The following is a 26360-nucleotide window of genomic DNA, read 5'->3' on the forward strand; positions in this document are numbered from 1 at the left end:
CGATTCCACGTTCCACCGAAAGAATAGACATGTCAGTTTCTTTGACGGAACGCTGTATCAGCTCGGCCATAGAATGGTGTCTATGGCACGGGCGGATATGCACACCACCGTGAACGGGTACGAGCCACGGAATCTGCAGGAACTTATCTGTGCAAATTCCGTAGTGTGAACCAACCCTCACTGGTGATATATCTCCAAACAGCTGGTGGTTAGTCTTTCCTTCTTGAGAGATTTCCAGCTTGGCTTATATCTTAAGTCATGTTCTAAGACTCCAAACGGTAATAAATTCACATTTGCTCATAAAGTTGATCTTGTTCTAGTAGAATGATCTCAAAATGTTAACGGGGCCTCCTTCAACATTGCGAATGTAATACAGAGCAATGATGCTACCTCCAAAATCAGAGAGCTGCATTTTATATCCTCCTTCTCAGAATCCCAAGTGGAGCTTGAATGGTCAAAGTCTCCACACAGCTTTCTGAGTCTCTTATGTTAGCAGTCCCCATTGTTGTTTACCGTATGGCCTAAAGAGCCTGTAGCCTTTGCTCACACCAGCAAAGACAATGAAGAGGTTATCATCTGTAGTGAAACTCTCTGTTCTGTGGATGTACACCCTCAGATGTCTATTAAGGTCTAGCATATGTGAATTAGATTTTTTTCCCTGCAAGTTTGAATCTGGAACGAAAATAACTAGGCCAACTTTCTTATAATTTATTCCTACAATCAAGTTCAAAGAGCCAATTTTTAGGGCAAAACTTTGATCTCTGCAAGTCCCCTAAATTCAGTGGTTTGTTTGGCCACACTGATACAGTAATTACCAAGAATCTTCATTTAAATGGGCACGGTCATGGGAAAAAAAAAGTTTTGGGGGCTGATTGTTCAAACAGCGACCTATCAGGAGAACGAGCCAGGAAAAATCTGTGTGTTGCGCATTTACTTCCAGCTCTATTTCTTTTTTTAACCTAGTTAGCTCCAGAGATTTACATTATGCCGCTGTCAGGATCAAATAACAGGTCAGGAGAACATGTCACTGGGACATGTCATAAGTTTTGATTGGTTGGGCTTTCACTGATCAGGGAGAGAAGCTCACAATAGCATGCTTCACTTCCCATCTGTCAGTCATCGCCATCCACAAAAGCGAGAAAGTGTTCCAATAGCACCTTAGGAGAAGTGCAGTAATGCCAGTCCGGTCAGCCCACAATCGTTCGTGTAGGCAAAATAAATGTAAGCAAAGTTCCAACAGCATTCATAATGAAGAATGAGTCCAGTTTATTGACATGTTTGGGTACAGGAAAGCTTTCCTGTAGTTTTTATTAAAGGGAATCTGTCAGCTGTTATTCATGTTACAAACAGCTGACACTGTTAAATAGTTATTAGGTCAAAGAGACACGTGGTACCTTTCTTATACCCAGCTGTGTTTCCAGAATGTAAAAAAAATGTGTTTATTCTCTGGTACAAAGAGGCTTTCCCAGGTTCCTGAAGGGCAGCAAGCTGTAAAACCACTATACCTAAACCTGCTTGGGACCTTTAGGGGTCAATCAAGTACTGACTGAGAGAGAGGAAGCATTTCCGCTTGCAGATTTTCAGGAGCTTGGAAAATTCTCTTTGGCTCTTTGCACTAGAGAATAAAAAAGCATGTTACCACACACTGAAAGCACAGCTGTAAATAAGAAAGGTATCATGTGCGCCAGCAGTTTGGATTGCAAATTACAGCTGATAGATTCCCTTTAATGACAGTACCCATTTAATATTCATGGGACATATATTCAATCCTATGGAAGCAAAATACCTCTTTAGGGTGCGTTCACACCTACAGGATCTGCAGCTGATTTTCTGCAGCAGATTTCAGTTAAATAACTGAACACAGCATCAAATCTGATGCTGTGTTCAGTTATTTAACTGAAATCTGCTGCAGAAAATCAGCTGCAGATCCTGTAGGTGTGAACGCACCATTAATACCTTTTCCTTCAAGTAATGTTCAAGTTTACACAGAGATTTATCTGACAGATTTTAAAGCCAAAGCCAGAAACTATAAGAGACTATAAGCAGAGAACAGTTTATAAGGAAAGGCTAGGATTTCTCCTCTTCTCAAATCCATTCCTGGCTTTGGCTTCAAAAATCTGTCAAATCTCTTTGTGTAAACACACGTGTTTCACTCCAACAAGGAGTCTTAAGGCCCTATTACACAAAGCGATTATCGGCCATATTTGGCCGATTATCAGCAAATACAGACGATTTCGCTTCCCGTAATAAAATAAAATGATCGGCCGACATGATCGATGTCGGCTGATCATTGTCTTTTATTGTCTTTCAACATGTTGAAAGACAAACGATGTTGAGAGCAGCGATCCGTTGCCATTGCTCCATGCTATATTTCTTATGGGTTCAGATGTCTGACAGATTAGCTGACAGATTGTTGAAGCCAAAGCCAGGAATAGACTAGGGAGATAATACCCATCTATAGACAGCTTCTAGGTCATTTTGGCTACAGGGCAAATCTTGATAAAAGCCCCCCCCCCCCCACACCTCTCTCAGTTCAGCCCTGGGGAAACAAGGGGGGCTTTTCTCAAGATTCGGGTTACTAGCAAGTAGTGTGTGTATAGAGCAGTGTTGTACCCCTACCAAATAATGTTCTACTGTTTACAAAAACATCATTCAGTGACTCACAGGTGACGTCTTCTTTGATTTGAGGCATCACTTTCCTTTTCCTCTCCATTTGGCCTAGACTTTCATGTTAATTTCTTGCAGCTACAATTTGTCTCTTTAGAACCTGCCAGACAATCATCTTAGTAGTAATTCCGCTGTTTGGTAAAGTCAGTAGGTATCTAGGTTGTCCCGTATGTAGAATCCCCTGCTGTGCCCCATATAAGAATAATACCCCCTGCTACACCCTTCATATAAGAATAATGTCCCCTGCTGGTCCCCCATTTAGTAATAATGCCCCCTGCTGTGCACTCCATTTAGTAATAATGCCCCCTGCTGTGCCCTCCATATAGTAGTAATGCCTCCTACTGTTCCCCTATATAAGAATAATGTCCCCTGCTGTGCCCCCATATAGTAATAATGCCCCCTGCTGTGCCCCCATATAAGAATAATACCCCCTGCTACCCCCTTTCTTTCTTTTTTTAAACTCGTTTATTAAAAGTATCAGGCATCGTAAATACATACAGGATATATGTTCGCATACAGGAAGACATGAATACAAGAAGGTTCCGCAAAAGTATAGTCCAAGTTATGATCCAATTCTAGTTACGAGGCAAGAAGCATACTACAGAAACATCAACATAAAGCAAGGTCAGTACATACCCAAGAACACAAAAAAAAATGAGCTAAAGAACTCCGCAACTCACCGTTGAAATAAGAAAATCTTATCAGTACATAAAAGAGGAAAGAAAAGTAAAAGTAAACATCCTAAATATACATAAGACTAAGAATTAGAGGCAGACAAGGTATCCCTAAGGCAAGTAAAGCCATTCGCGGAATAATTAGTAGCCGAGTGTTTACACCACATTCCCCATACTTTTTGGAGTTTGGCAGGGCACCCCCTTTGTTTAAATACCAAATTCTCATAGGACACAACAGTATTTACCAAAGTTACCCACTCGGATAACGTGGGCGATCTAGGATCCTGCTACCCCCTTTCTATAGGAATAATGTTCCCTGCTGGTCCCCCATATAGGAATAATGTTTCCTTCTGTACCCTCCATTTAGTAATAATGCCCCTGCTGTGCCTCCACATAGTAATAATGCCCCCTACTGTGCCCTATATAGGTATAATGCCCCCCTGCTGTGCCCTCATTTAGTGATAATGCCCCCTGCTGTGCCCTCCATATAGTAGTAATGCCTCCTACTGTTCCCCTCTATAAGAATAATGCCCCTGCTCTGCCTATATATAGTAATAATGCCCCCTGCTGTGCCCTCCATATAGTAATAAGTCCTCCTTCTATACCCATATACGAATAGTGTCCCCTGCTGTGCCCCCATATAGTAATAATGTCCCCTGCTGTGCCTCCATATAGTAGTAATGCCCTATGCTAATTCCTCCATATAGCAATAATACCCCCTGCTGTGCCTTCATATATTAATAATGCCCCTATTGTGCTCCCATATAGTAATAATGCCTCCTGCTGTGCCCTCCATATAGTAATAATCTCCCCTGATGTGCCCGCATATAGTAATAATGCCTCCTGCTGTGCCCTCCATATAGTAATATTGCCCCCTGCTGTGTCGTCCATATAGTAATAATACCCCTATTGTCCCCTTCATATAATAATAATGTCCCTATTGTGCCCCCATAGTAATAGTGTCCCCCTGCATTGCCCCAAAACACACACACACACACACACACACAAAACATTATACTCACCTAATCCTGCAGACAGGGAGCCGGTCTTCCTGTCTTCTGGCTCTCTTCTCTCCAGCCTGTCGGCCGCCAGAGGGATCCCCCAGCAGGTGCAATGATGTCATCACAGCGCCTGATGGGGGATCGCTCTGCTGAAGAGAGCAATGTGCGAGGTGAGATCCGGAAGGGAGGAGAGCGGTGGCGGGTGCTTCGGGCAGCCTAGGGAAATCAGAGGGGTCTAGAGGAAGGGAGAGTGGTGCCGACATCAGGTGGGATCCAGGGTCCGATCTATTGCGCCCAGGGGGGGGCATGATGTCAGCGATGATGTGGTGAGTGCAGGGGGGCCGGGCTGGCTATTGAGAGCCCTATTGTCATGGGATCCCTTGGGTCCCATGTACATATACATAATTCCAGAAGCCATGGGCAGAACTACCAAGGGTAGTAGGCAAAGCAGATGCTTTTGTTCCCAAAAGCCAAGACAAAACCAAGGTATAGTTAGTAGTGAAATGTATGTGGCATGGAAAATGTAAAGGAGAACTGTGGGCTGGGGTGATTTGTGGCAGAGTGCCATGGAGCGGTAGGATGAAAGAAGTAACATGCTCTCGCCTTCCCCGCTCCATTGCTGGTACTGGTGTCCCACAGCTCCTGTTCCTCTGTCCTTTATACTCCTGGGTGGGGACCTAGGAAGTGTCGTGTCAGGCCTGCTCAGCCAGTGAGCGGCCGTAGGAGGGTCCCACCATGGCTGCTGACTGGCTGAGCAGGCCACACACGTCACGTCACAGGTCCCCACTCCCAGAAGCGGCTGGGACCAGGGGACCAGAGCTGCGGGATATTGGATATTAATTTGGAATTGACTGCTAATTTCTGAAATTCTTTTTTTTTTTTTTAAGACATCTGTATTTTTGGGCCACTCACACTGGAGCCACCTTCACCAAAACCTAGTGGTGGTGTGTGTAATGTTTTAAGTTCCCTCTATGTATCTCTGGAATGTAAAATGGCACCAAAGCCAACATACCAATCATTAAAGGGGTTATCCAGCGCTACAAAAACATGGCCACTTTTGCCCTGCTCTAGTCTTCAGGTCAGGTGTGGTTTGCAATTAAGCTCCATTTACTTCAATGGAACTGAGTTTCAAACCCCACCCAATCTGGAGACAAGAGCGGGGTAAAGGGGCCATGTTTTTGCAGCGCTGGATAACCCCTTTAATGGAAGTGGTAATTCTGAACTGTTGAATAGCCAAAGATATATTGTCCTACTTAGGCCTTATACCCACGTTGTGTGCATGGTCCTTAAAGCGACTCTGTACCCACAATATGCCCCTCAAACTGCTTGTACCTTTGGATAGTTGCTTTAAATCAAAGATCTGTCCTGTGGTCTGTTCGGCAGGTGATGCAGTTATTATCCTAAAAAACAACTTTTAAACTGCCAGCCCTGTGTCAAATTGGCATGGCCTTGAGTGTCTATGCCCTAGGCTCTCGATCCCCCCTCCCTGCCCTCCTTATCTTTAGGAACACCCCAGGCAGTATTTCTTCTAATCATCATCCGTCTGAACACTGCACATGTGCCAGATAGTAAAGGCACATTTTTCATCTCGGTTAATATATATTTAATTTGATTGAATAAAAGTTACATTTTAAAGGAGGTTTTCTGTAAGGGGTTTACCTACTCATGAAAAGGGTCTGTGTCACTGTACTAGAAAGAATACACCACTTCCTGCAAGACATACAGCAGCTGATAAATACTGGAAGATTTATCTGTATAGCACCATCTGACACCAGTTGGTTAAAAAAAAAAAAAAAAAAAAAAGAGTACTCCTTTAATGAAATACCCTGTCAAAAGTAAAGATAAATGATAGAAGAGTATAGGCCCAGTTGAGGATTGTCAATAAAAGGAGATACTTAGTGCTGAAGCTATCCTTGAGTAAGGGTATGTGCACACTACGAAATCTAAACGGAACACCTTCCGCAGACTCCGCTGGCTGCCGCGTGCATCTCCACTGCTCATTCTTTGGGCGGTCGGTGCAATCTGACAAAACATAGAATGAAGCCTATGGGAGCAGCGGAGATGTAAGGAAGAGACTTATGAGTGACTGCTCATTGTTATGTACACATGCATTTCTGTTCTGCATTCCTAGTTAAGAGGGTGGGATGGAAACACCTCTGGTGGGAGTGAATAGTTGGTACGTGTTTTTTTGAAAAATCAATACAAAAATGTAAAAGCATTTAATTTAAAAAAAAATAAGACTTTGTATTTAGAGGTATAGAACAAATTAGAGAAATTTGTGACAAGCTTTCCCTCATAGCCAGAGACCATCTTAGACATTACAGCCTCATTTTCATTGAGTATTTTCCACTGATTACTCACAATTAAAGGAAATTAAACAAAATCTAAACTGTTCTGTACTTTGATTTCCTGGGACATGGAAAGGTAATGATCAGAAAGGACTACCTACACTAACCTGTTTCCTGAATGGGAGATTGCAGAATGAGCTTCAGGAAGTTCTTCTATATCCACTTCAGAGGAAGTGCGTACTTGTACTCATTATGTTGTGCTACAAATAGATTGTTTACATCCGGCAGAGGCAGCTCTGCTAAATATTTCATCTATTCTACAGACAATTTTAGCAGATTACTTGATTAAATTGAGTTTTTTAGAACACTTTTTCTACCTATTGTAGATTGTTGGTAGCATCTAGTCTTGCAAGGTTGTTGCATATTATAGGACTGTCACAGCCGCGGCGGCGTCCCGCGTTCGGGGCCGCCGCCGCGACCGCTTCCTGCCCCATGCAGCAGCCGGTGTCCATAGTCGGGGACCCGGCGCTGCTATCACCTCGGCCCCGGGGGGCGCCTCACCTCTCCCCGCTCCTGTCTCCCGCTGTGCCGGCCGGCGCGCGCGTCCCCGCCTCCTAGGGCGCGCGCGCGCCGGCTGTCTCAGATTTAAAGGGGCAGTGCGCTCCTAATTGGTAGTTGCACCTAATCACTCCCCTATAAATCCCAGCTTGCCCTGTTCCCTGTGTTGGAGCCCCTACATGCTTCCCATAGCGTTTGGCCCAGCTCCCTGTTGTTCCTAATACCTGTCCGCTACCTGGTCCCTAGTCCTTGTTCCTGATTCCTGTCCGCTACCCAGTCCCTACTCCTAGTCCCTGGTTCCTGCTTCCCGTCTCTCTGCTGTTCCTGTGTTCAGCCTGTCACCTGCGGTACGCTTACACGCCATTGTCAGTACCTGCTCCTGTCACGCCTCGCCTGCCGTCACCAGCAACCAAGCCAGGGGTAGCGACCTGGGGGTCGCCTGCCGCAGCAAGTCCATCCCGCCTTGCGGCGGGCTCTGGTGAAAACCAGCGGCCCCTTAGACTCCGCTCCCTGGTGAGGTTTGTGCCATCGCTGGTCCCGGTCCAGTGGATCCACTACTCCGGGCGTTACAGTAGGCTCCAACCATGGATCCCGGCGAGGTGCCCGATCTCCGTGACGTCGACAGAGTGGTCACTCAGCAGGCGCAACAAATCCAGAAACAGTCACAGCAGATCCAGCAACTCACTGCCGCCTTACAGCAGCAGACTACTGCCCAGCGCACACCACCTCCTGACGCTTCTTCTTCACTCCGACTGGCCCTCCCAAGCAAGTACTCTGGGGACTCTAAGTTGTGCAGAGGATTCTTGACTTTTGAGTAGTCAGTTTTCCACCGAGCGCTCTAAAGTGGCTTTCATCATCAGCCTATTAGAGGGTAGAGCCCTGGCCTGGGCCACGCCACTGTGGGACCGTGATGATCCAGTTGCTGCCAATCTCCGGGCCTTCCTATTCGAGTTTCGCTCCGTCTTTGAGGAACCTGCCCGTGCTTCTTCAGCCGAGACTGCTCTCCTCAACCTCTCTCAAGGCAGCTCCTCTGTTGGTGACTACGCCATCCAGTTCCGCACCCTGGCAGCCGAATTGGACTGGAACGAGGCCGCCCTATTGGCCACCTTCAAGAAGGGCCTGTCTAGTCGTGTGAGAGACGTGCTCGCTGCCCGAGACCTGCCTACCTCCCTGAACGAACTCATTCTACTGGCCACCCGAGTTGATACTCGTTTTTCGGAGAGGGAGGAGGAGGTTCGGCATGAACATTTACTAACCCGTTCCCGTCGCCATCCCCAGCTGGCGCCGGTTTTCCAGAATCCTGACCTTTCGATGTCCCAACCCTCTCCTGAGATTCCTATGCAGGTGGAACGGGCTCACCTGACGCCTGATGAAAGAATCCGGCGCCTGGAGCAGAATCTCTGTCTCTATTGCGGTGGTTCCGATCACTTCCGGCTGGGATGTCCCCTACGTCCCCAAACATCCGGAGAATGCTCGCACCTAGGTCCGGTGGGACAGGTGTCCCTAGGTGTGAATGCCACCATTCCAAGTCTGTCTATGCCAGTTTCCATCCGGACTCTCTCAGGACGTAATCATCAGACTACTGCCTTCCTCGATTCTGGGTCAGCAGGCAGTTTTATTGCGGCAACATTGGTCCAAAGATGGCGGCTACCCGTGACCCGACTAGCCAGGCCCCTGACTATCTCCTCGGTCACAGGCGAAATTCTTACCGACCGTGTGTACTACCAGACCGCACCTTTAGTCCTCCAGGTGGGTCCCTTACATCAAGAAGAGATATCCTTCTACGTCCTGCCCCATTCTTCCCCCGCGGTCCTCCTGGGACTCCCGTGGCTGCAAGAACATGCCCCTCAACTGGACTGGAGAACCGGGGAGATTCTCAGTTGGGGTCAGGACTGTTCCAACCAGTGTCTCAGGTCACCTCAGACCAAGTGTACTATGTCGTTTCCTGTCCCAGCCAAGCCTCTATCTGACCTACCGGCAGAAGACCAAGACTCGGCGGATGCCTTCTCTGCCGAGGTGTACCCTCTCTCCGTACCCAAGACTAAGGTCGGGTCCTCTCACCACCGGGAGAACTTACAGAAGGTCCTCGTCCACAGACCCACAGTCCCTTGCCATGTTTTACCGCCTGATCGCCTAGCACCAGTCGTCACCTCCTCGCTTCGGAGAGTACCCCCCGGAAAGACTCATGTTCACCCTGCGCTTCGAAGAGGTATTTTGAAGTGGGGTCATTCCTCGTTGGAGGCCGGGCACCCTGGAGTCCGTAAGACCGGCCAACGGATCTCTCGCCACTACTGGTGGTCCAGTTTGTTTCAAGATGTCAAAGACTTTGTGGCTTCCTGTGCCATCTGCAGGCAAGAAAGAGGGGGAGGCCAAAGGGGGGGGGGTACTGTCACAGCCGCGGCGGCGTCCCGCGTTCCGGGCCGCCGCCGCGACCGCTTCCTGCCCCATGCAGCAGCCGGTGTCCATAGTCGGGGACCCGGCGCTGCTATCACCTCGGCCCCGGGGGGCGCCTCACCTCTCCACGCTCCTGTCTCCCGCTGTGCCGGCCGGCGCGCGCGTCCCCGCCTCCTAGGGCGCGCGCGCGCCGGCTGTCTCAGATTTAAAGGGGCAGTGCGCTCCTAATTGGTAGTTGCACCTAATCACTCCCCTATAAATCCCAGCTTGCCCTGTTCCCTGTGTTGGAGCCCCTACATGCTTCCCATAGCGTTTGGCCCAGCTCCCTGTTGTTCCTAATACCTGTCCGCTACCTGGTCCCTAGTCCTTGTTCCTGATTCCTGTCCGCTACCCAGTCCCTACTCCTAGTCCCTGGTTCCTGCTTCCCGTCTCTCTGCTGTTCCTGTGTTCAGCCTGTCACCTGCGGTACGCTTACACGCCATTGTCAGTACCTGCTCCTGTCACGCCTCGCCTGCCGTCACCAGCAACCAAGCCAGGGGTAGCGACCTGGGGGTCGCCTGCCGCAGCAAGTCCATCCCGCCTTGCGGCGGGCTCTGGTGAAAACCAGCGGCCCCTTAGACTCCGCTCCCTGGTGAGGTTTGTGCCATCGCTGGTCCCGGTCCAGTGGATCCACTACTCCGGGCGTTACAAGGACTGGGTTCCGCACCTACTGTAGAGTATACACCCTCAATGGAACAAACTGCAACATGTTCTTTACAGTATTTTAATTTTAGATTCAGAAAAACAAATTTAGAATACATAAAAATTAAATTGAAACCCTACTTAGTTTTATGTTCTAATGGTCAAAAGGCTTTAGGATGGTCAATGAGCTGTAGATGAAGAGCGCCAGTCTCAGTGATCAGCAAGCATTTGCCGAGCTGTCACAAGGCCTGATCAGTCAGATGGCCCACTTAATTCACCACTGTCAGCCACACGTCATCTGTATCGATAGCGATAATTTAAATGGCAACTCATTTGTTGGCTGATCGCTGGCCTTTTTACATGTGCCACTTATCATAAATGAGTGTTCCTAAGCATACTTAAAAGCCTGATGATTGACCTGTGTAAGAGAGCTTTTGGAGACTTTGCCAACCCCAGACTTGAGGGTGTCCTGTGGATGAAGAGTATGTAAACTGCATTTGTCTGTGTATTTATATATGTTCTATTCACTTACAACAAGCACATGTTGCAAGACATTAAGGAATAACTGTGTACATGATTGCACATTTTTGCCTTTGCCACCTGTTTGAGTGGTGGTTTGTCAGCATCCTCACCTGCCTACGAGCCTATCACAGACGTGCTCGAAGTCTTCCCATCTGTTCGGTCCAATCCCTCAGTCTCAGGTTACCGAAGGCTCTTCTATACCAATGGGAGCCCTCTCCCTGTAGAATAAAAAGGGTGGAGATTGCCATGTGCTCAGTAGTTGCCTAGTGTAGTTCCAGTGTTCCTGTGTATGCTGACCCTGCAGTATACAGAGCCAGTGTCATCATTTAGCATGCCTTGCTAAGCACACCAGAGGTGCGTCTACCACCTGAGGGAACCAGCCTGTCCATGCTGAGGGGGTCGTCTTCAAGTCCTGAGATCCACATTGTTCCAGTTTCAAGGCAGAGGTTGGAGGACTGCTTCTCCAACCAGTGTTCCATCTGGTGCCCACACTCTTGGATGTGCTGCGCTCCATATTCCTCTCAGCTAGGTGAATTCTTTACTGTGATTACAGATTTTTTCTGTTGGTCTTCCAAGTAAAACACTGGCCTTGGGTTTCTAATTGTAGAAAATGCATCTACAGTAGAACATTCGCAAATTAAACTAAGGAAGAAGAACTCCAATAGGACACTATGCATGTTAAAACCTAGCTTTTAACAATGCAGGTATGAAACACAATTATGTCACTCAGTTGTGGTATAAAGAACTAGGTTAAGTATATGTGGCATGTGTCATTTATTACAAGGTCAAAAGGACAGTTGTTTAGTGTAGTCATCAGATTAGTATGCTTTGTGGACCTGTGGATAACTCTCACGGATCATCCACTGTTACTATGGCCCGATCACAACTCTGCTGTAGGCATGAAACATCTCCATAGACAGGGTATACATCACAACCCGCTAAACAAACCACCACAAATGTTTGAAAGCAGTTATATGAATATACATTCTTCGATCGCTGCATATCTGTTACCTGAGACACGATGAATAACCACTGAGGCACATCAGACAAGCAGACTGAATGTTCTTACCTCTCGAATGAAGCCTATTTAAACCTACAGAGAGAAATTGCAGTACAACACCAAGTATAGTCAAACTTAGTTTTTATTTATTGTAATTTACTTACAAGTGGAAAGGGTATTGAAAAATAGTGAATCCTGTGACATCCTGCCTGACCACTATGTCAATCCTCAGTGTGGGCATTCCTATGCAGGATGCCTATCCCTACACTGGGTCAACGTGTGTGAGAAGGGTTGTGGTTGTCATGCAGTAGGTTTGTATGGGATTCCTACATGTCTACTAAGTCAAGGAAAAAGGTGTATGATATTTAAGATGATCAAGTCAATGATAATGCTATCTGGTGTCTTGGTGGTCCCTGAAGATGTTGTGGTGTCTTTAAAGCCAAGTACTCTTTGCCAATGTATATGAAAATCCCACATAGTGTCTGAAAGTGAATACTGATGTTGGTTTAACTTAGTGGGAGTTGCTGGGAGTTGGCCTTGTGTTGTTGTACGGGGAGCCACACTAGCCTGCCACTGGAACACCCAGCACAGACTGACCCTGGCTGTTAGTGACCCCCCCCCCCCCAATGCTGCACTGTAATAATTAATATAGCCGTAACAACATTAATTAACAGTCTTGGATGACACAGTCAGTGGGGCCCACCGCAATTGTCAGCACTGGAGTCGCGCTCTGATGCTGACAGGTAACTCTATAAATGCTGCAGTCAGCACGTGCAGAGGGAGAATTCTACCTCTGTTCACCATCGGCGCTAGGCCTTAGGCCTCCTGTGTCCTGGCTGCTTACGGAGGGCTGGCAGAGAGGAAGACTGGCACAGAGAGGGGAGGACTGGCATAGAGGGAAGAAAATGCTGTAAGAAAATCAGTGTTGTGCTGCCCTATTATTGTGGGAGAAGTGTTTGGGTGTGGTTAGGTCTTAGGTTGTGGGTGCTGTTAGGGATGTGTCTTTGGTTGTGTCTTGGTCCCTCTTTGCACTGCCGGCCCCAATGGTAGCCATGGACACCAGAGGCCACGAGCTGCTTACTGTGGCCAACAAGGAAGGCTGGCACAGATAGGGGAGGATAGGCACAGAGGGAAGGACTGGCAAAGGGGAAAAATTGCCACACTGCTGTGTCAGTACATTAGTGGGAATTTTTAAACAGTACCAGAGCTCCAGACATCATAATTAATGATGCTGGGAGCTCGAGGGCCAGTCCACAGAACACAGTTTGAGCACAGACTGAATTCTGCGGATGTGAGCATTAGCCCTTAGAACTACAAGTTTTGTAAGATGTTCTCTTCTATGTACTCCCCCTATTAAAAGATGGGGGCCCATACAGAATCTATTGTGGTGAGGAGGGCCGACACTCTGTTCAGTGTTTGGCTCCACAGAACAGGGCCAAGCAGTCCATTCAATAACAGGCACTGATTCAGACAGACTCCTGAAAAATCATGTTGACTTAACTGCATGCAGTAATTTTTTGTCCACTTAGATCCTGAATAAGAAACAAAACTGCTGGTGGAGCACCACAAATGGAAATGTGAACATAATCTAACCACCTCGTTTCACACTATTGTTTGTGGTGTCTGATGGATATAAATGTCAGTGGACTCTAAAAGTTTACCTCTTCTGTAAAGCCATGACGGATTATACTTTGTAGTAGCATCAGTCGTATATAGACTCATTTGTTAAAAATATGTATACCATGTAGAACAGAATTATTTACAGGATTCTGCTCTATGAATTAGTGAAGTTTAGAGCTATTTCATCCATCAGAAAAACACAGACCCCTCTAAACACCACCCAACCAGAGGCCAAAAGGATACTTTTCTGTCCTCTGTTAAGTGATTGGGAATACATTTGCTGTATGTGCCAGGAGCTTTACCATCATATACAGCAAATGTGGTGCTGAAAAGAGTCTGAGGTTCTGCCACCCATTGGCAACTTGAGCTGGGATTCCTCTTCATGGGCCCAGTCGTCATTTTGATAGGTGGGCATTTATTATTGTACGCATTCCACTTGATATAATATGTAAGACAGATTGTATTATTGATGTAATAAATGCATAATTTTTCTACTTTTGTGCACAGAAGAGTGAGGCCACAAGGGAGTATTTATTTTACGTTTTGTTTGTATACTATGGATTTACATCGAAATAAGCCTAAGCAGTCACCACTAGTCAGTTTTGGGTTTGAAGACCTGAACAATTTTTATTATTTTTCCTCTTTGAAGTCAAGCAGCTTTTTTTGTAGAGCAAAATTGTGGAGAAGGTTGGCTACTTTTTTAATGAATTGAGAAATAAAAAGAAATATCTTTTAACGTGAGCTGAAGGAATCTGGTCTGTTTTTCTTCAGCTTTTTTTGTAGAATGAGTTGTACTTTATATGTAACATTTATTTTAAAATATATTTTGCCATTTAGTGTATATTCATTTTTATTTTTTCAAACATGCATAAAAAAGCAGTTTGAGTGCAGTTTTGTTTATTATTTTATGACCTATACCAAACATCGTAATTGATCTTATACATTTATTGTTCAGGTTTATATGGTTATGATGATACCAAATATGTTTTTATTATTTAATGCTTTGGGATCTATATTTAATAGTCCCTTAGTCCTTCCTCTGTACATCTTCTATGGGCAGGCAGAGCTAATAGTACTGTCCCACATGACAGAAGTGGTATCTAGTGGCAGGACAGAGAGCAAAGCGAGCCCTTGTTCCTGACAGCATCCAGCTTTTTAATTGTATCAGAGTTGTAAGAATGCTAACACAACTGAATAGAGGGTGAGCAGCCTGCAAGCTTGCTCTCAGCAGTTCGCCAAACAGGCTGTCCTTTCAACAGCTTACTCAGAAGAATTGCAATCTTGATGTGAACCCAGCTTTAAAGCAAATGTACCACTTCATTTACTGAAAACACTTTTTTGTAGATCCCGGTAGCCATTTTCAAATCGCCGCCCGGTTCCTGCCATCTGCGCCAGTCTGCTCTATGCACTAGAGGTGGGCCCAGCTCCCTCTATTCACTAATATCCCCTCCCCTTGTTGACGCCGCCAGACATGATTCTGATGGAGGATTGTAATCCAGGGGAGGAGATATCCCAGATGTATGTTGACCCACATCCATTGCATAGAGCGGGCTAAATTGCAGAACGAGAAACTGGTGCAGACCACACCACCGGGATCTAAGCGCCAGCATCGACCAGGTAGTATAAAAAAATTTTTAGCAAGCAAAATGGTACATTCGCTTTAAACAGCAGAGATGAAAGTTTCCTCTGAACTCTTGATTTTAGATTGGGATTTATAGCTGTTTATTGTATCTGTATTTTCACTCCTGATCACATAGGCATGCTTACTGCGCTTCCCTAATTGGCAGGAGGAATACACTCTTTGAATGCATGCTTCTCTGTGTTGTCAATCAGGTAAATCATATCTAAGGCATGTTCTAATATAAATACAGTAGTGCCTTGGTTTAAGAGTAACTTGTATTGAGAGCATTTTGCATGAAGAGCTCACAGTTTTTCAAAATTGTGACTTGGTTTAAGAGTTTCCTGTACTGGGTAGGAGGGTGAGCAGGGGAGGTGCATGGTCTGCATAGTGTGGTCTACAGCACTGTACTCTGACCCAGGAAGTCTCCCTCACCTTCCAAATCATAGCAGATCCACTTCAGGCTGGTGCTTGCATCAGGGGAGAGGACTGTGGAGGTAATCTGTTCTTATCTGTAACCCCTCTCTCCCCAGACAGAGAGTGCTGCTATACTGCGCCCACATCTGTCCTGCAGTCTCTGTCATTCCTTGTGTTTCTAATCCTCTCCATTCCTGCTATAAAGTGCCTGCACTCACACTCAGCTATACACACTGCTGCTATAATGTGCCTGCACTCACACTCAGCCATTCACAGTGCTATATACAGGAGTTTCTGTCACTGTCCTCCTGCACAGCTCCTGTGATTCTCACGTCCTGATTGGTCCATGCTGAGCACACGCCCCTTTCCCATTGCTGTCATGTGACCACCCAGACCTTTGACAGCCCTGCTTCTCTATTCTAGCCTGTTGTACTACGCTACTGCATTATGAGGATCTGCAGCTCTATCCTGTATCTACAAACTGCTGCAGTGTTTTCAGGTTTATGCCCTTACTATACATTATACTCCACATGCTGATTGTTATACTGTACAGTAACTTATAATATCACATATTCAGCTGTTTATCATTGTTTGTTTCACCTGTTCTACATGTTATTCAGAATAAAAATTCATTATTTTTGGGGTGTGGAACCAATTGTCTGCATTTCAGTGATTTCTTATGGGAAAATTTGCTTTGGTTTAAGAGCGGTTCGGATTACAAGCAAAGTCCCGGAATGAATAATGCACATAATCCAGGGCACCACTATATATTATATATATAAAAAATTATGACCACGGTATACATGCCTATGGAAACATACTTCTGTCTGATAACCAATAGTTTTCCCGAGTAACATGCCAGGCACTTACAGCTAGTGCCCATTTATCATATTTTCTGTTAATTACAGTTTCTTCACTCATCCTTGTCAGCCAGCAGTTTTTCTTCACTTTCTTAACTTCTCCTGAGTGTGGGGATTGTGTCCTAATATAAAGAGCAGATCAGGAGTTAACACAAATGACAGATTATTAATGCTAAGGCCAGGAACAGACTATAAACAGAGAACAGACTGAAATTTTTCCTCTGTTCTAATCCATTCCTGGCTTTGGCTGCAAAAATCTGTCAGATAAATCTCCCTCTGTGTATACACACCATTAGTATTTATTATGCTTTCAACCAAGTAAATCCACTTTACCCGCCATCCTGTTTTTGCAACATCAGATTATAATTAATGAAATTGCTTGTTGATGTGCGGGGGCAGAAGACTTATAACCTTATATTCTAGGATATGGATGTCAGGAGACCACTCAATAACTTAACTTTTTTTTGTATTCTTGCCCCCTACCCATCTTCTTATACCTAAGTAAATAGCTGTGATTATGAAATATTGACCTTATTCTGCAGAATGAGCTCACAACGTTTAGACACTGATGGTGCGATGAACCTCGGAAGAGATTCCAAGTGGCTGTAAATTCTCCATTTAGGTAGAAAAACCTCTTTATTAGATAGATGAGCTGCTGTGGTTTGTTGTGCTGTAGAAATATTATCCTCTGTCGGACCATTAATTACAGCTGTGAGCTTTTTCTTTTTTTCTTTTTTTTTCTTTACCTGATCTTGTAAAAGGAATGAGTCAGTTCCTTACTAGGTAGGGGGCTAGGTAGGGGGCTGACAGATTTCCTTTAAGGGTGCCTTCACACACACCGGATCCGCAGCAGATTTGATGCTGTGTTCAGTTATTTAGATCCAATCTGCTGCGGATCTGCTGCTGATCTGCTGCAGACTTGCACAACTGGGGAGAGCCCACCACCATACCTTTCCTTAGGACTGGGCAAGCAGTAGTTTATCCCTTTGGCTTACAGTCTTAGTTCACTCAGCCGCTGGCCACAGGACCAATCCGTGGAAAGGACTCCTTCAGGAACCCTGTCTTATGTGCTGGTCTTCTCAGGAACTCACCCAGGAACTACCAGTAGAATACCCCAGACTAGACGACTAGACTCACTCAAACTGTCACCATGAGCCTGGCCTGACATATTACATGGAAATAAAAGCTAGCCTATAAATGTGATAATGAAATTGCTGGCATCCTTTTTATTTGCACCCAAAACCAGTCTAATACATTAGATAGAAAGCTTAACTTATCAGTCTATGTGACCTCAGACTTCCCCTCCAAGTAAAATTTCTGAGTACGCCTTTGGTTCAGAGTAGTTCAGGGTGTAATTTATAGCGTTAAAAATGCAAGGTAAATGGTGTATTTATCTTACCAGCCATGACATCAGTTCTGAGGAATGTCTTTCTATAAAGGGCTTTCTGGGTCATCCAGGCCTCTGCATTGAGCTGCATTCTGAGTACATTAGAAACATGTCTCCTGTTTTTTTTTTTTCTTGGCAGTGAGCCTGAATATTTAGCTTCAGCAGTACACATATAACTGTACATAGGAAATGTATGAAACGTATGGTGCTGTTAGCAAGAACATCCTTACACATTTACACATATGTGAAATAACATATATATGGCTTGATCACAGTTTTCTTTTAATGATTGCCATCTTTTTCCACTGCCAGCTAATGTGATAAACAGTCTATTTCTGTAACCATGTCACCTAGGAAATGGAGTGTCATTCGTAATAAGCTCTCTAGGGATTAGGCAGGTGTCTTCAATGAAGACCTGTTAACCAGTTCATGCACCCGGCCAGGTTACAGCCTCATTCTCTTGGTGGTGTGAGGTTACTTAGACCCCTCATTGTGGAGGGCAAGGCTGCACAGAACGGTGGAAATAGCTGCTCTTGCCAAAAAAAAATCTGAAACAATCATTTTCCCCCTTTTGTCTTTCTTAAAACAAACCAAGGCAGCAGTAGTCTTCATTGTGATGTTTAAGAACACAGAGAATCATTTCCCTCCCTTCCTTCCAGGCGTTGCTGTTTTCTGGAAGCTCTTTGGGAACTTTTTTTTTTTTTACATTTACGTTCTCCCCTGCTGTCGTCCTACTGCATCTTGCAAAATACATGTGGAAGTTTAGCAGCAGCTTTTCTTTCTTCCGGGATTATTTATTTGCAGAATAAGTGGTTTTATCTCCCCATTGAGATGTTTTGGAGTGTGTCATAGCCTCCAGTAATAGGATAGAAACCATGGTATGACACAAAAGGGAGTGTGATGAGTATTGGACTTCTGACTGCTCGCTTTGTGCATGAAGTTCTCTGAATACGGAACCTACACATCTATGCACAGGAAGACACTTAGAAGCTTGCTTTTTTATTGGGACTGCGATGATTGCAAAAAGCTGAAGAAAATATTCTGCATCCTTTTCTCATTGGATTTTATGTATTAAGTTAATGAAGATGAAACCACTTAAAGTCACTTCTGTTGCACAGGAGATTTGATATCTTAAGAGGAGTTCACCTGTATACTCAACAGTGGAAATTATTATTTTTTTTTTTAATTTTTTACAGAACATCAAATTGGTTTACTTCTATACTAGGGAAGACATTCATCCTTTTACTTTGTGATAACATGACCTTGTAATCCAAGAACCACTCATGTCGTTGCATAGATTAAGAGAGAAGACCGAAGGCCATGGCCCTAGGTTCTCATCCAGGGTCACGCAATTCCATCGCAGTGTGTCTTTTACAATGCGCCGCTTACTTCCTAGGAGAGGGGGGAGAATGAACTCCAGTCAAGCAACTTCTGGTGAGCTAATACTTTCATTGTTCATCTCCAGGAATCCTTAATATTTGTGGATGTGTACCTTTAACCTTACATCAAAGTTTGTGTACTTGGCTACCAGATGTCAACTTGGTATTGTATTGTCAGTACCATGGTAATGTTAGTAGAATACAATCCTTACACTGCAGAGTAATTGACATATTGTATTTTGTCATTTTTACAGTACTTATTAGTGTTTGGCTTTAGGCTCTGTGACCGAAAGCTACTGTTAGATGCGATTAGATTTATTGTATTGTTGGAAATGCATATCATTAGGATGCTTCTGTATCTAGTGATGTACAGGTATCAGATTTTACAACAGTACAGAGAAAGGCCACTTATGACCTTACACTATAGAATTGTGAAAAAGCTTTGGGTGACAGTATTGTGATAGCAAACCGTTGACATATAGTCACAAAGGAAGGCTCAGTCTTTGCCTGGTAGACCACTTAATGACAAGTCTTAAAATATGTTGAATTCAACCGAAAGTTATAAAAGTATTTGGATCCATGTCCAGTATTTAGGAAGTATGTGAAAAACAGAAGGGCTGAAATCAGAACAGCAATAAGTTCCATTTTGCTTTCCTTTGAGGATTTAGGAACATGTGCTGGACGTATTATTAGACTGATTCCATCTACCATTCTGACTTATTCAAAAATTGAACAAATCAATCAAAATGAAATCGGTGAAAATGGATTGTATATTTATAGGAAAGTCTTTGTAGTCATAGTCTCAAATAGTTTCCACCCTTTATTCTTCATTGTTTCAGAAACTTATTTTGTACAAGTGGTACAAACCGCTTGTACCTTTTGGATAGTTGCTTTTAATCCAAGATCTGTCATGGGGTCTGTTCAGCAGGTGATGCAGTTATTGTCCTAAAAATCTACTTTTACACTTGCAGCCGTGTGCCAAACTGCCGTGGCCTATAATGACTATGCATTAGGCTGGCACAACCTCTCCATCCCTCCTTCCTGCCCTCCTCATCATCAGGAATGCCCCAGGCAGATTTTCTACTATTCATCAGCTGTGTGAATACTGCACATGGGCTGGATGGTTGATGCACCTGTGCAGTCTTCACTGCGAAAGGAATAGGAAATATCCTGGCAGTGGCATTCCTAATGATAAGGAGGGACGGAGGGGTGGTGCAAAGTTAGGGCACACATACTAGGCCACGGCCGTTGGACACAGGACTGCAAGTTTAAAAGTTGTTCTTTGGGACAATAACTGCATCACCTGCCGAAAGGAACCCCAGTACAGATCTTGGATTAAAAGCAGCTATCCGAAGGTACAAGCGGTTTGGGGGGGGGGGGGCAGATTGTGGGTACAGAGTCGCTTTAATTTAAACTTATTTTAGTTTAGTGTTTACATTGACAAAACTCCTGACATACATGTTGCACTGGCTCAAAGTAGGCCAGAAGACCTGTCCTTTTCTTCTCATAGGTCAATGTGTAGCTGTACTATATATATTTTTTGTTTTGTTCGTGCACATGGTAGCCTATGGTTGTTGGATGCCACTGTGTGGCTTCCCTTAAAAGAATCCATTAGATTTAAATATCATGGGCATTTTATGGATACCATAAAAATCTATGGCTGATTTAACATATATTACAAATGCTATAACAGCCTGTAGGTGATGGATTATTTTGAATGGTGTTCATCATGGTCTCTATTAAACATATATGTTAGGAGCTTTTCTCTGTGTATACTTTAAATTGAGACTACTAATGTGATGTAAACCTAGTCAAGGCAAGTCTTTACAGCATGGACACCAATATACTGTACTGTAGACTCTCTGGATAATGTGTTTTTTTGCCTACTATCTGTACACTGTCAGTGGCAAAAGTTTCACCTTTAGGACTGAGGGCATAGCTGTAACTTTTTACACTCGAGGATGTACACTTAGGTCTTGGAATGAAACAGGCACAGGAGCTGCGCCCATGCCATCCTGCATCCCTGCTTCCCTGAGGCCTCCTGTGTCATAGCTATGGAAGCTCATGAGGCTCAGTCCTAAGGCTAAGTCTCAAGCAATGCCTATGACAGGCAGGTTACAGTGCAATGCAGATCAGTACTGCACTGTAATCGCCTGTCATCAGGCAATCCCTATAGTGAAGTCCTCATGGTGAGAAAGTAAAAACAACACACACAAATAAAAATATAAATAAAGTTCAAAACACACAAAATAGCCCCCAATGCAATAATTAATGTGGAAAAAAAAACATAAAAAAAGTACACATGTTTAGTATTGCCACGTGCGTAATGACTATGCCATTAAAATTATCACATAAATAAACCCGCATGGTGACCGTAGAATGTAAATGTGAGCATTTTTCACATGTCTGCCATAATTTACCACTAACCTAAAGTACAATATGTCATGAGAAAACAGTCTCAGAATTGCTAGGATAGGTTATAGAGCAAGGTAGGAGCCACAAGGTATCCTGTACCTGTTGATGGAATAAACACTATTCACCTTTACTCCGGTGTGCTGCAGACTCTTGCCATTTTCTAGGATAGGTTATAGTCAGATTTCAAAAATGGGCTCGGGACCTCAAGGCACTATCTGGACACAGGGCACTGAAATTGGAGAGAATTTTCTTACCTTCATCCTCAGCTCCATAGTCAAATCTTCTGTTTAATTAATATGTAAATTAGGTGGTTTAGTGCACTGCAGACAGAACTACCACCCTCAGTGCACTGATCTCGCCTGCCCGCTAGCTTCCCCCTCATGAATATTGAAGCAGCATTCTGCAGTGATGAGCATCTGATAAATATTTATAAGGAGAGTCCCTTCAGTGTGGCGGATCTGTGCATTGAGGGTGGTCTCAGTGTCCCCAGCACTATGAGAACATAGCAGGTAAGAATTTTCGCAACCAACAGTTAATTTCCCTTTAATAGCTCATTAAGGGTACTTTACACGTACCGGATCCGCAGCGGATTTCTCACTTCGCAGCGAGATCCTCTGCGGATCCCTGCCTTGTACAGTCTATGGGCAGACAAACTCGCAGCAGGATGCACATCCCGCTGTGAGTTTGACCGCAGCCCGCCCCGTTAACCCCCCGGCCGCTGGAGCCTATACTTCACCTGGTTCCCGCTCCGTCTTGCTTCGGGGCTCCTGGTGTCTTCACGTCCCGCTCAGCCAATCAGTGCGCTGCGGTGGAGCAGCGCACTGATTGGCCGAGCGGGACGTGCCCGGAACCCCCGAAGCAAGCTGGAGCGGGGACCAGGTGACGTATAGGCTCCAGCGGCCAGGGGGTTAACGTGAATTTGTATGCCCATAGGGCGTACAGGGCAAGGATCCGCAGCGGGTCTTGCGGCGGATCCGATACGTGTGAACGTACCCTAAAGTAGTTTTAAAGTTCCCTACAATCTGAGAAGTCCCCACATTGTGGCCAGACAGTAGCGACAAAATGGTGTCGCATTTCCCACCATAGAGGCAATGAAGACATGTAGGCCAAATAGTAATGCTGACAAAGTAATAACATCAAAAGGAAAGTGCCCCATTGGGCCCCATAATACTATGCCAGAGAGTGGTGCCCTTAGGCAAGTTACCGCTGCAATAGCACCTGTGTAATACACCATGATTACAGCTCAAGCATGCTGAAGTCCAGTTATTTGACATTTGAATATGGGTGGCTGAAGAAGTTGGATGCAGCCATAAGGCTGTATCCATGTTTTCCATAACTCCCTAGGGCTACATCCAACTTCTTCAACCACTGGTATTCAAATGCCGAACGATTGGACTCAAGCGTGCTCCAGTTCATCTCTAACCACGATCTTTTCTATGTTCCTGCTCTGCTTTTCACTCCTGTATCAAAAATATCAGATACAAAACAGTACCTACTTAAATGTTCTGAGTTTATACTGTATATCATGAACTTTGACCTTTAGATATGTCCTATTATATACCCATTAATGTAAAGATAATCATAAAGATTGGAGGAGTCTAAAACATGATTCAGAATCTGAATCAAAGTATCATTTTAAAAGGACTACATACAGTATTCACCCATTATTCTTAGTGTACTTGCTGTAATACAAATCCTGCATGTATAGGGCAGAACACCTCTTTACAATATGTTCAGCCAATTTCTCATTCTCTAAATCTTCATCCATAGAGGATTCTGCTGTGCAGTGTGCGGACATAGACAGTCTCCTCTGCTATATAGGGTTGACATCTGACCAAGACAGGTTAGGAGGCTTGTCAAACAGGTTTAAGATGTAAACTTGCTGCTCATATCTTATAGGAAACGACTGTACAGTAGTGAGCTTTCCACCTGTTCTGCCCTGAGATCCGATGCTTCAATAGCTTTTCACGGCACACACCTACTGTAAGTAAATAATAGAGGGGCGGGAAAGGCTACTTACAGGATAATTACTGTAAGATACAAAGTTGCTGGAGCAAAAAGTGAATTTCAGAAGACAGATGGTTTCGACCTGTTCTGTTTGAGGTACAAAGTTCACATGACAAAGCGGTGCGTGTTTGCCTTATTGGTATAGAAAGCTGTGTGTGGGAAAGAAGGCACAAAATGCAGAAGGATCTTGGATCAAGCATGACACTGGAGACATAATGGATCACGTAAGGATCACAACTGAGGAGATGGAAAGATATCACTGGCTGTCTGAGATGTGCATAACCCTAGATTGTTCTGTGCAGCGTAAGTACAAATTATAGTGGCATTGTGGATTGTAGGCTACTGTACACGGTTTGGCATGTAATGTAAACATGGCAGGCTCAAAATCATTATTGTACTATAGAAAAAAAAGTTAGAGGGCATCTGACATTAGTTACTTTTATATGGGCCAGACTGGGTAGAAAGCAAGCAGCCACCACTGTCATTCTGGCAGTGCCCGGCTCCACCCTGATCACAGCATCCTGACACAAGAAAATGCAGGTGCAGCCAATTGCAGGCTGGGCAGGTCACCACTGTCGCCAGTAAAGGGCTAAGCGGGCATTTACTGTTTGTCAAGAATGGGACCAGGAAATGTTGATCAGGTTTTTTTATTACCTAGCCTGGTCTTTTCTAAAAGAAAAAACAACTGAATGCAAAACAGTCCCTATTAATGTCTAGAAATTTAGATTAATAGGCTAATCCTAAGGTACGCTTATCCGAATGCCTGACTTTTTTTTAAATTTAAAGATGTGCAATTAAAAATCATTACAAGCTGGGAATTAGCAGTCCAGAATGAGCAGGAGATAAAAGCAGTCTTGTTGGCTACACCAGCAGCACCCATGGTCCACAGGACCTTGGAGACTTTAGTATTGCAAGCCTTCCCCTATATAAAGGATCTGCAGACAAAAATCTTATGACCAGATTTTTAACTGTGTGAAATTCCATAAATACTCTAATCCACACCTCTGTACAGAGCTTCTGCTTGTTATTTAGATTGTCCCCATCTAATCTGCAATCTGACCTATCAGCTTATTTGAGCAAACCCAGGGAGAACATAAAACAGATGTTATCCTAGGTGGTATTTGGGTCAAGTGTAAAGGGAAACTGTACTAACCACTGAGCAACCAGTGGCTGTGTAGCTCTACCCTTAGACCTTTAGGTCGGTGTCAGTGAAGTTTATAAACTTCAATTCTATTGAATTGGGATGCGAGCGCATCCGTGTGCACCCGCATCACAATTCACCGTTGAACACAATAGAGATTGTGGTCGGAGCTGCACTCTCCATTGTGTGACCTGTACAAAACTGACATGTTGGTTTTCAGTTCGGCCGCTAGGGATCCAGGCCAGAGCGTATACTATGTGTATACACTCCTGCCTGGATTCCATTCATTCAAATACAAGGAATCTTCTGCATTAATCACAACCGTTGTTGCAAATTGCGTCAACGGCCGTGATTTATGCAAAAGATCTGTTGTGTGAACATAGCCTTAAACTAGAAATTATGAGTACCTAGTATTTGATTGATACAATCTACTATGTAAAAACTGTGAATGTGACAAAACTTGATGCAGATAACAGAAGCACAGAATTAGGAAGCTCACTAACCTTATATATTTGATAATCAAGTATGTATACTATAGTCTTACAGTCATTCTCATAGCCTGGATAAAGTCAAGCAGGAAGGAGTTAACCATGTCTCTGTAACAACCTTCAACACAGAAAAGGCAGGTGCACGTTCCAGCATTTGCCAAGATGAAGTGTTTGTATGCCCAGCCTCTTAATTAGTGACCCGTTCAGTCTGCCTGTCAGTGCCATTAGCAGAGTACTGCCACATCACTGCTGCCAACCTGTACAGTGTAAGTACTCAGGGTAGATTGATGCTTGTACTCTGGGAGCATCCATCTGTGAAAACCTCTCTACTGTGAAGTTCCTGGAAATTACGGAAAAGGATGTGAAACAGGTTTTCTTACCTGAGAAAATACCAGCGTGCTCATACATCAAAGGTAGAGTGATGACATAACCGCAGAAGACTAACAGTAACCCGGAACTCAGCCTGGGAGTTTACATGGATGCTTTTTCATTGGTTTTATGTGTATGTGAAGAAATCTGCATAACAAGATAGAGCTATATGGTGCCAGGTCATAGGTATTGAGTGGCATAGCCATTATTCCTGTATGATGATGTTTTTTTTAAGTCATTTCATGGTTTTGTTGTTACAGTTTTAAATCAACATGTTACAAAATTTTACACGATAGTATCCTGTCAATGCGCATTGTATGCATAAACAGAGTCAGGCTTGATTTGTAATTTTGTTTTGTTGGTTAAAAAAATGTAAGCTGCTTAGTATGGAGGGTAAAGGATTGTGCTTGCTCTTGCGCCAGCCCTTTTAGGTAACTACATTACAGTATCCAATTAATGCTGGTCCATGTTTGGGAGTAATCTGCCACAGAACACAGTGTTAATCCTGTCTCATGCTGCGTCATCGTGCCCTGTCATTCTGTCAGTTCAGCTATGTTTCAAAGTGACAGCTAAAGTGCAAACAACTCTAAGCCATGGAAGTGGTGTGTTTCCATTGCTAGCGTGAAAACGTTGTTTATTGCACTGGGCTATCAGGTAACCCTAGTCTGACTATCTAACAAATTTACCTAAACTTTTTTTTGGCCAAGGACACCTTTTGAAAAAAATATCTTTTATTCTTGCTTTGTACTTATTATGGTACAAAACACTTTTTCGTGGGGTTTTAATTAAAAAAAATAAGTTTGTGTTGTACAGCTTTGCTTTCAGTCTGTCATAGAAGCATTTCTCTGATGCAGTCTTTATCAGCCTTCGTCTT

General features: G+C 44.3%; 1 protein-coding gene across 10 annotated transcripts in view; it reads left to right on the forward strand.

The window, feature by feature from the left end:
• MCF2L (MCF.2 cell line derived transforming sequence like) overlaps window positions 1–26360 on the forward strand; it is a 176850-nt gene that overhangs the window by 42244 nt on the left and 108246 nt on the right. Inside the window, exon 1 of one of the 10 annotated variants that reach the window (XM_069970785.1) lies at window positions 18517–19121. The exons of 7 other annotated variants lie outside the window; for them this stretch is intronic. In XM_069970785.1, the coding sequence (XP_069826886.1) occupies window positions 18971–19121 (151 nt within the window). In that variant the 5' untranslated portion in view covers window positions 18517–18970. Of the gene's footprint in view, window positions 1–18516; window positions 19122–23711; window positions 23792–25419; window positions 25531–26360 lie in introns of those variants that run through there. 2 more of the 10 variants (XM_069970787.1, XM_069970796.1) reach the window with 2 other exon arrangements.

The sequence above is a fragment of the Dendropsophus ebraccatus genome, chromosome 5 (genome assembly GCF_027789765.1).
Source record: "Dendropsophus ebraccatus isolate aDenEbr1 chromosome 5, aDenEbr1.pat, whole genome shotgun sequence".
Lineage (NCBI taxonomy): Eukaryota > Metazoa > Chordata > Amphibia > Anura > Hylidae > Dendropsophus > Dendropsophus ebraccatus.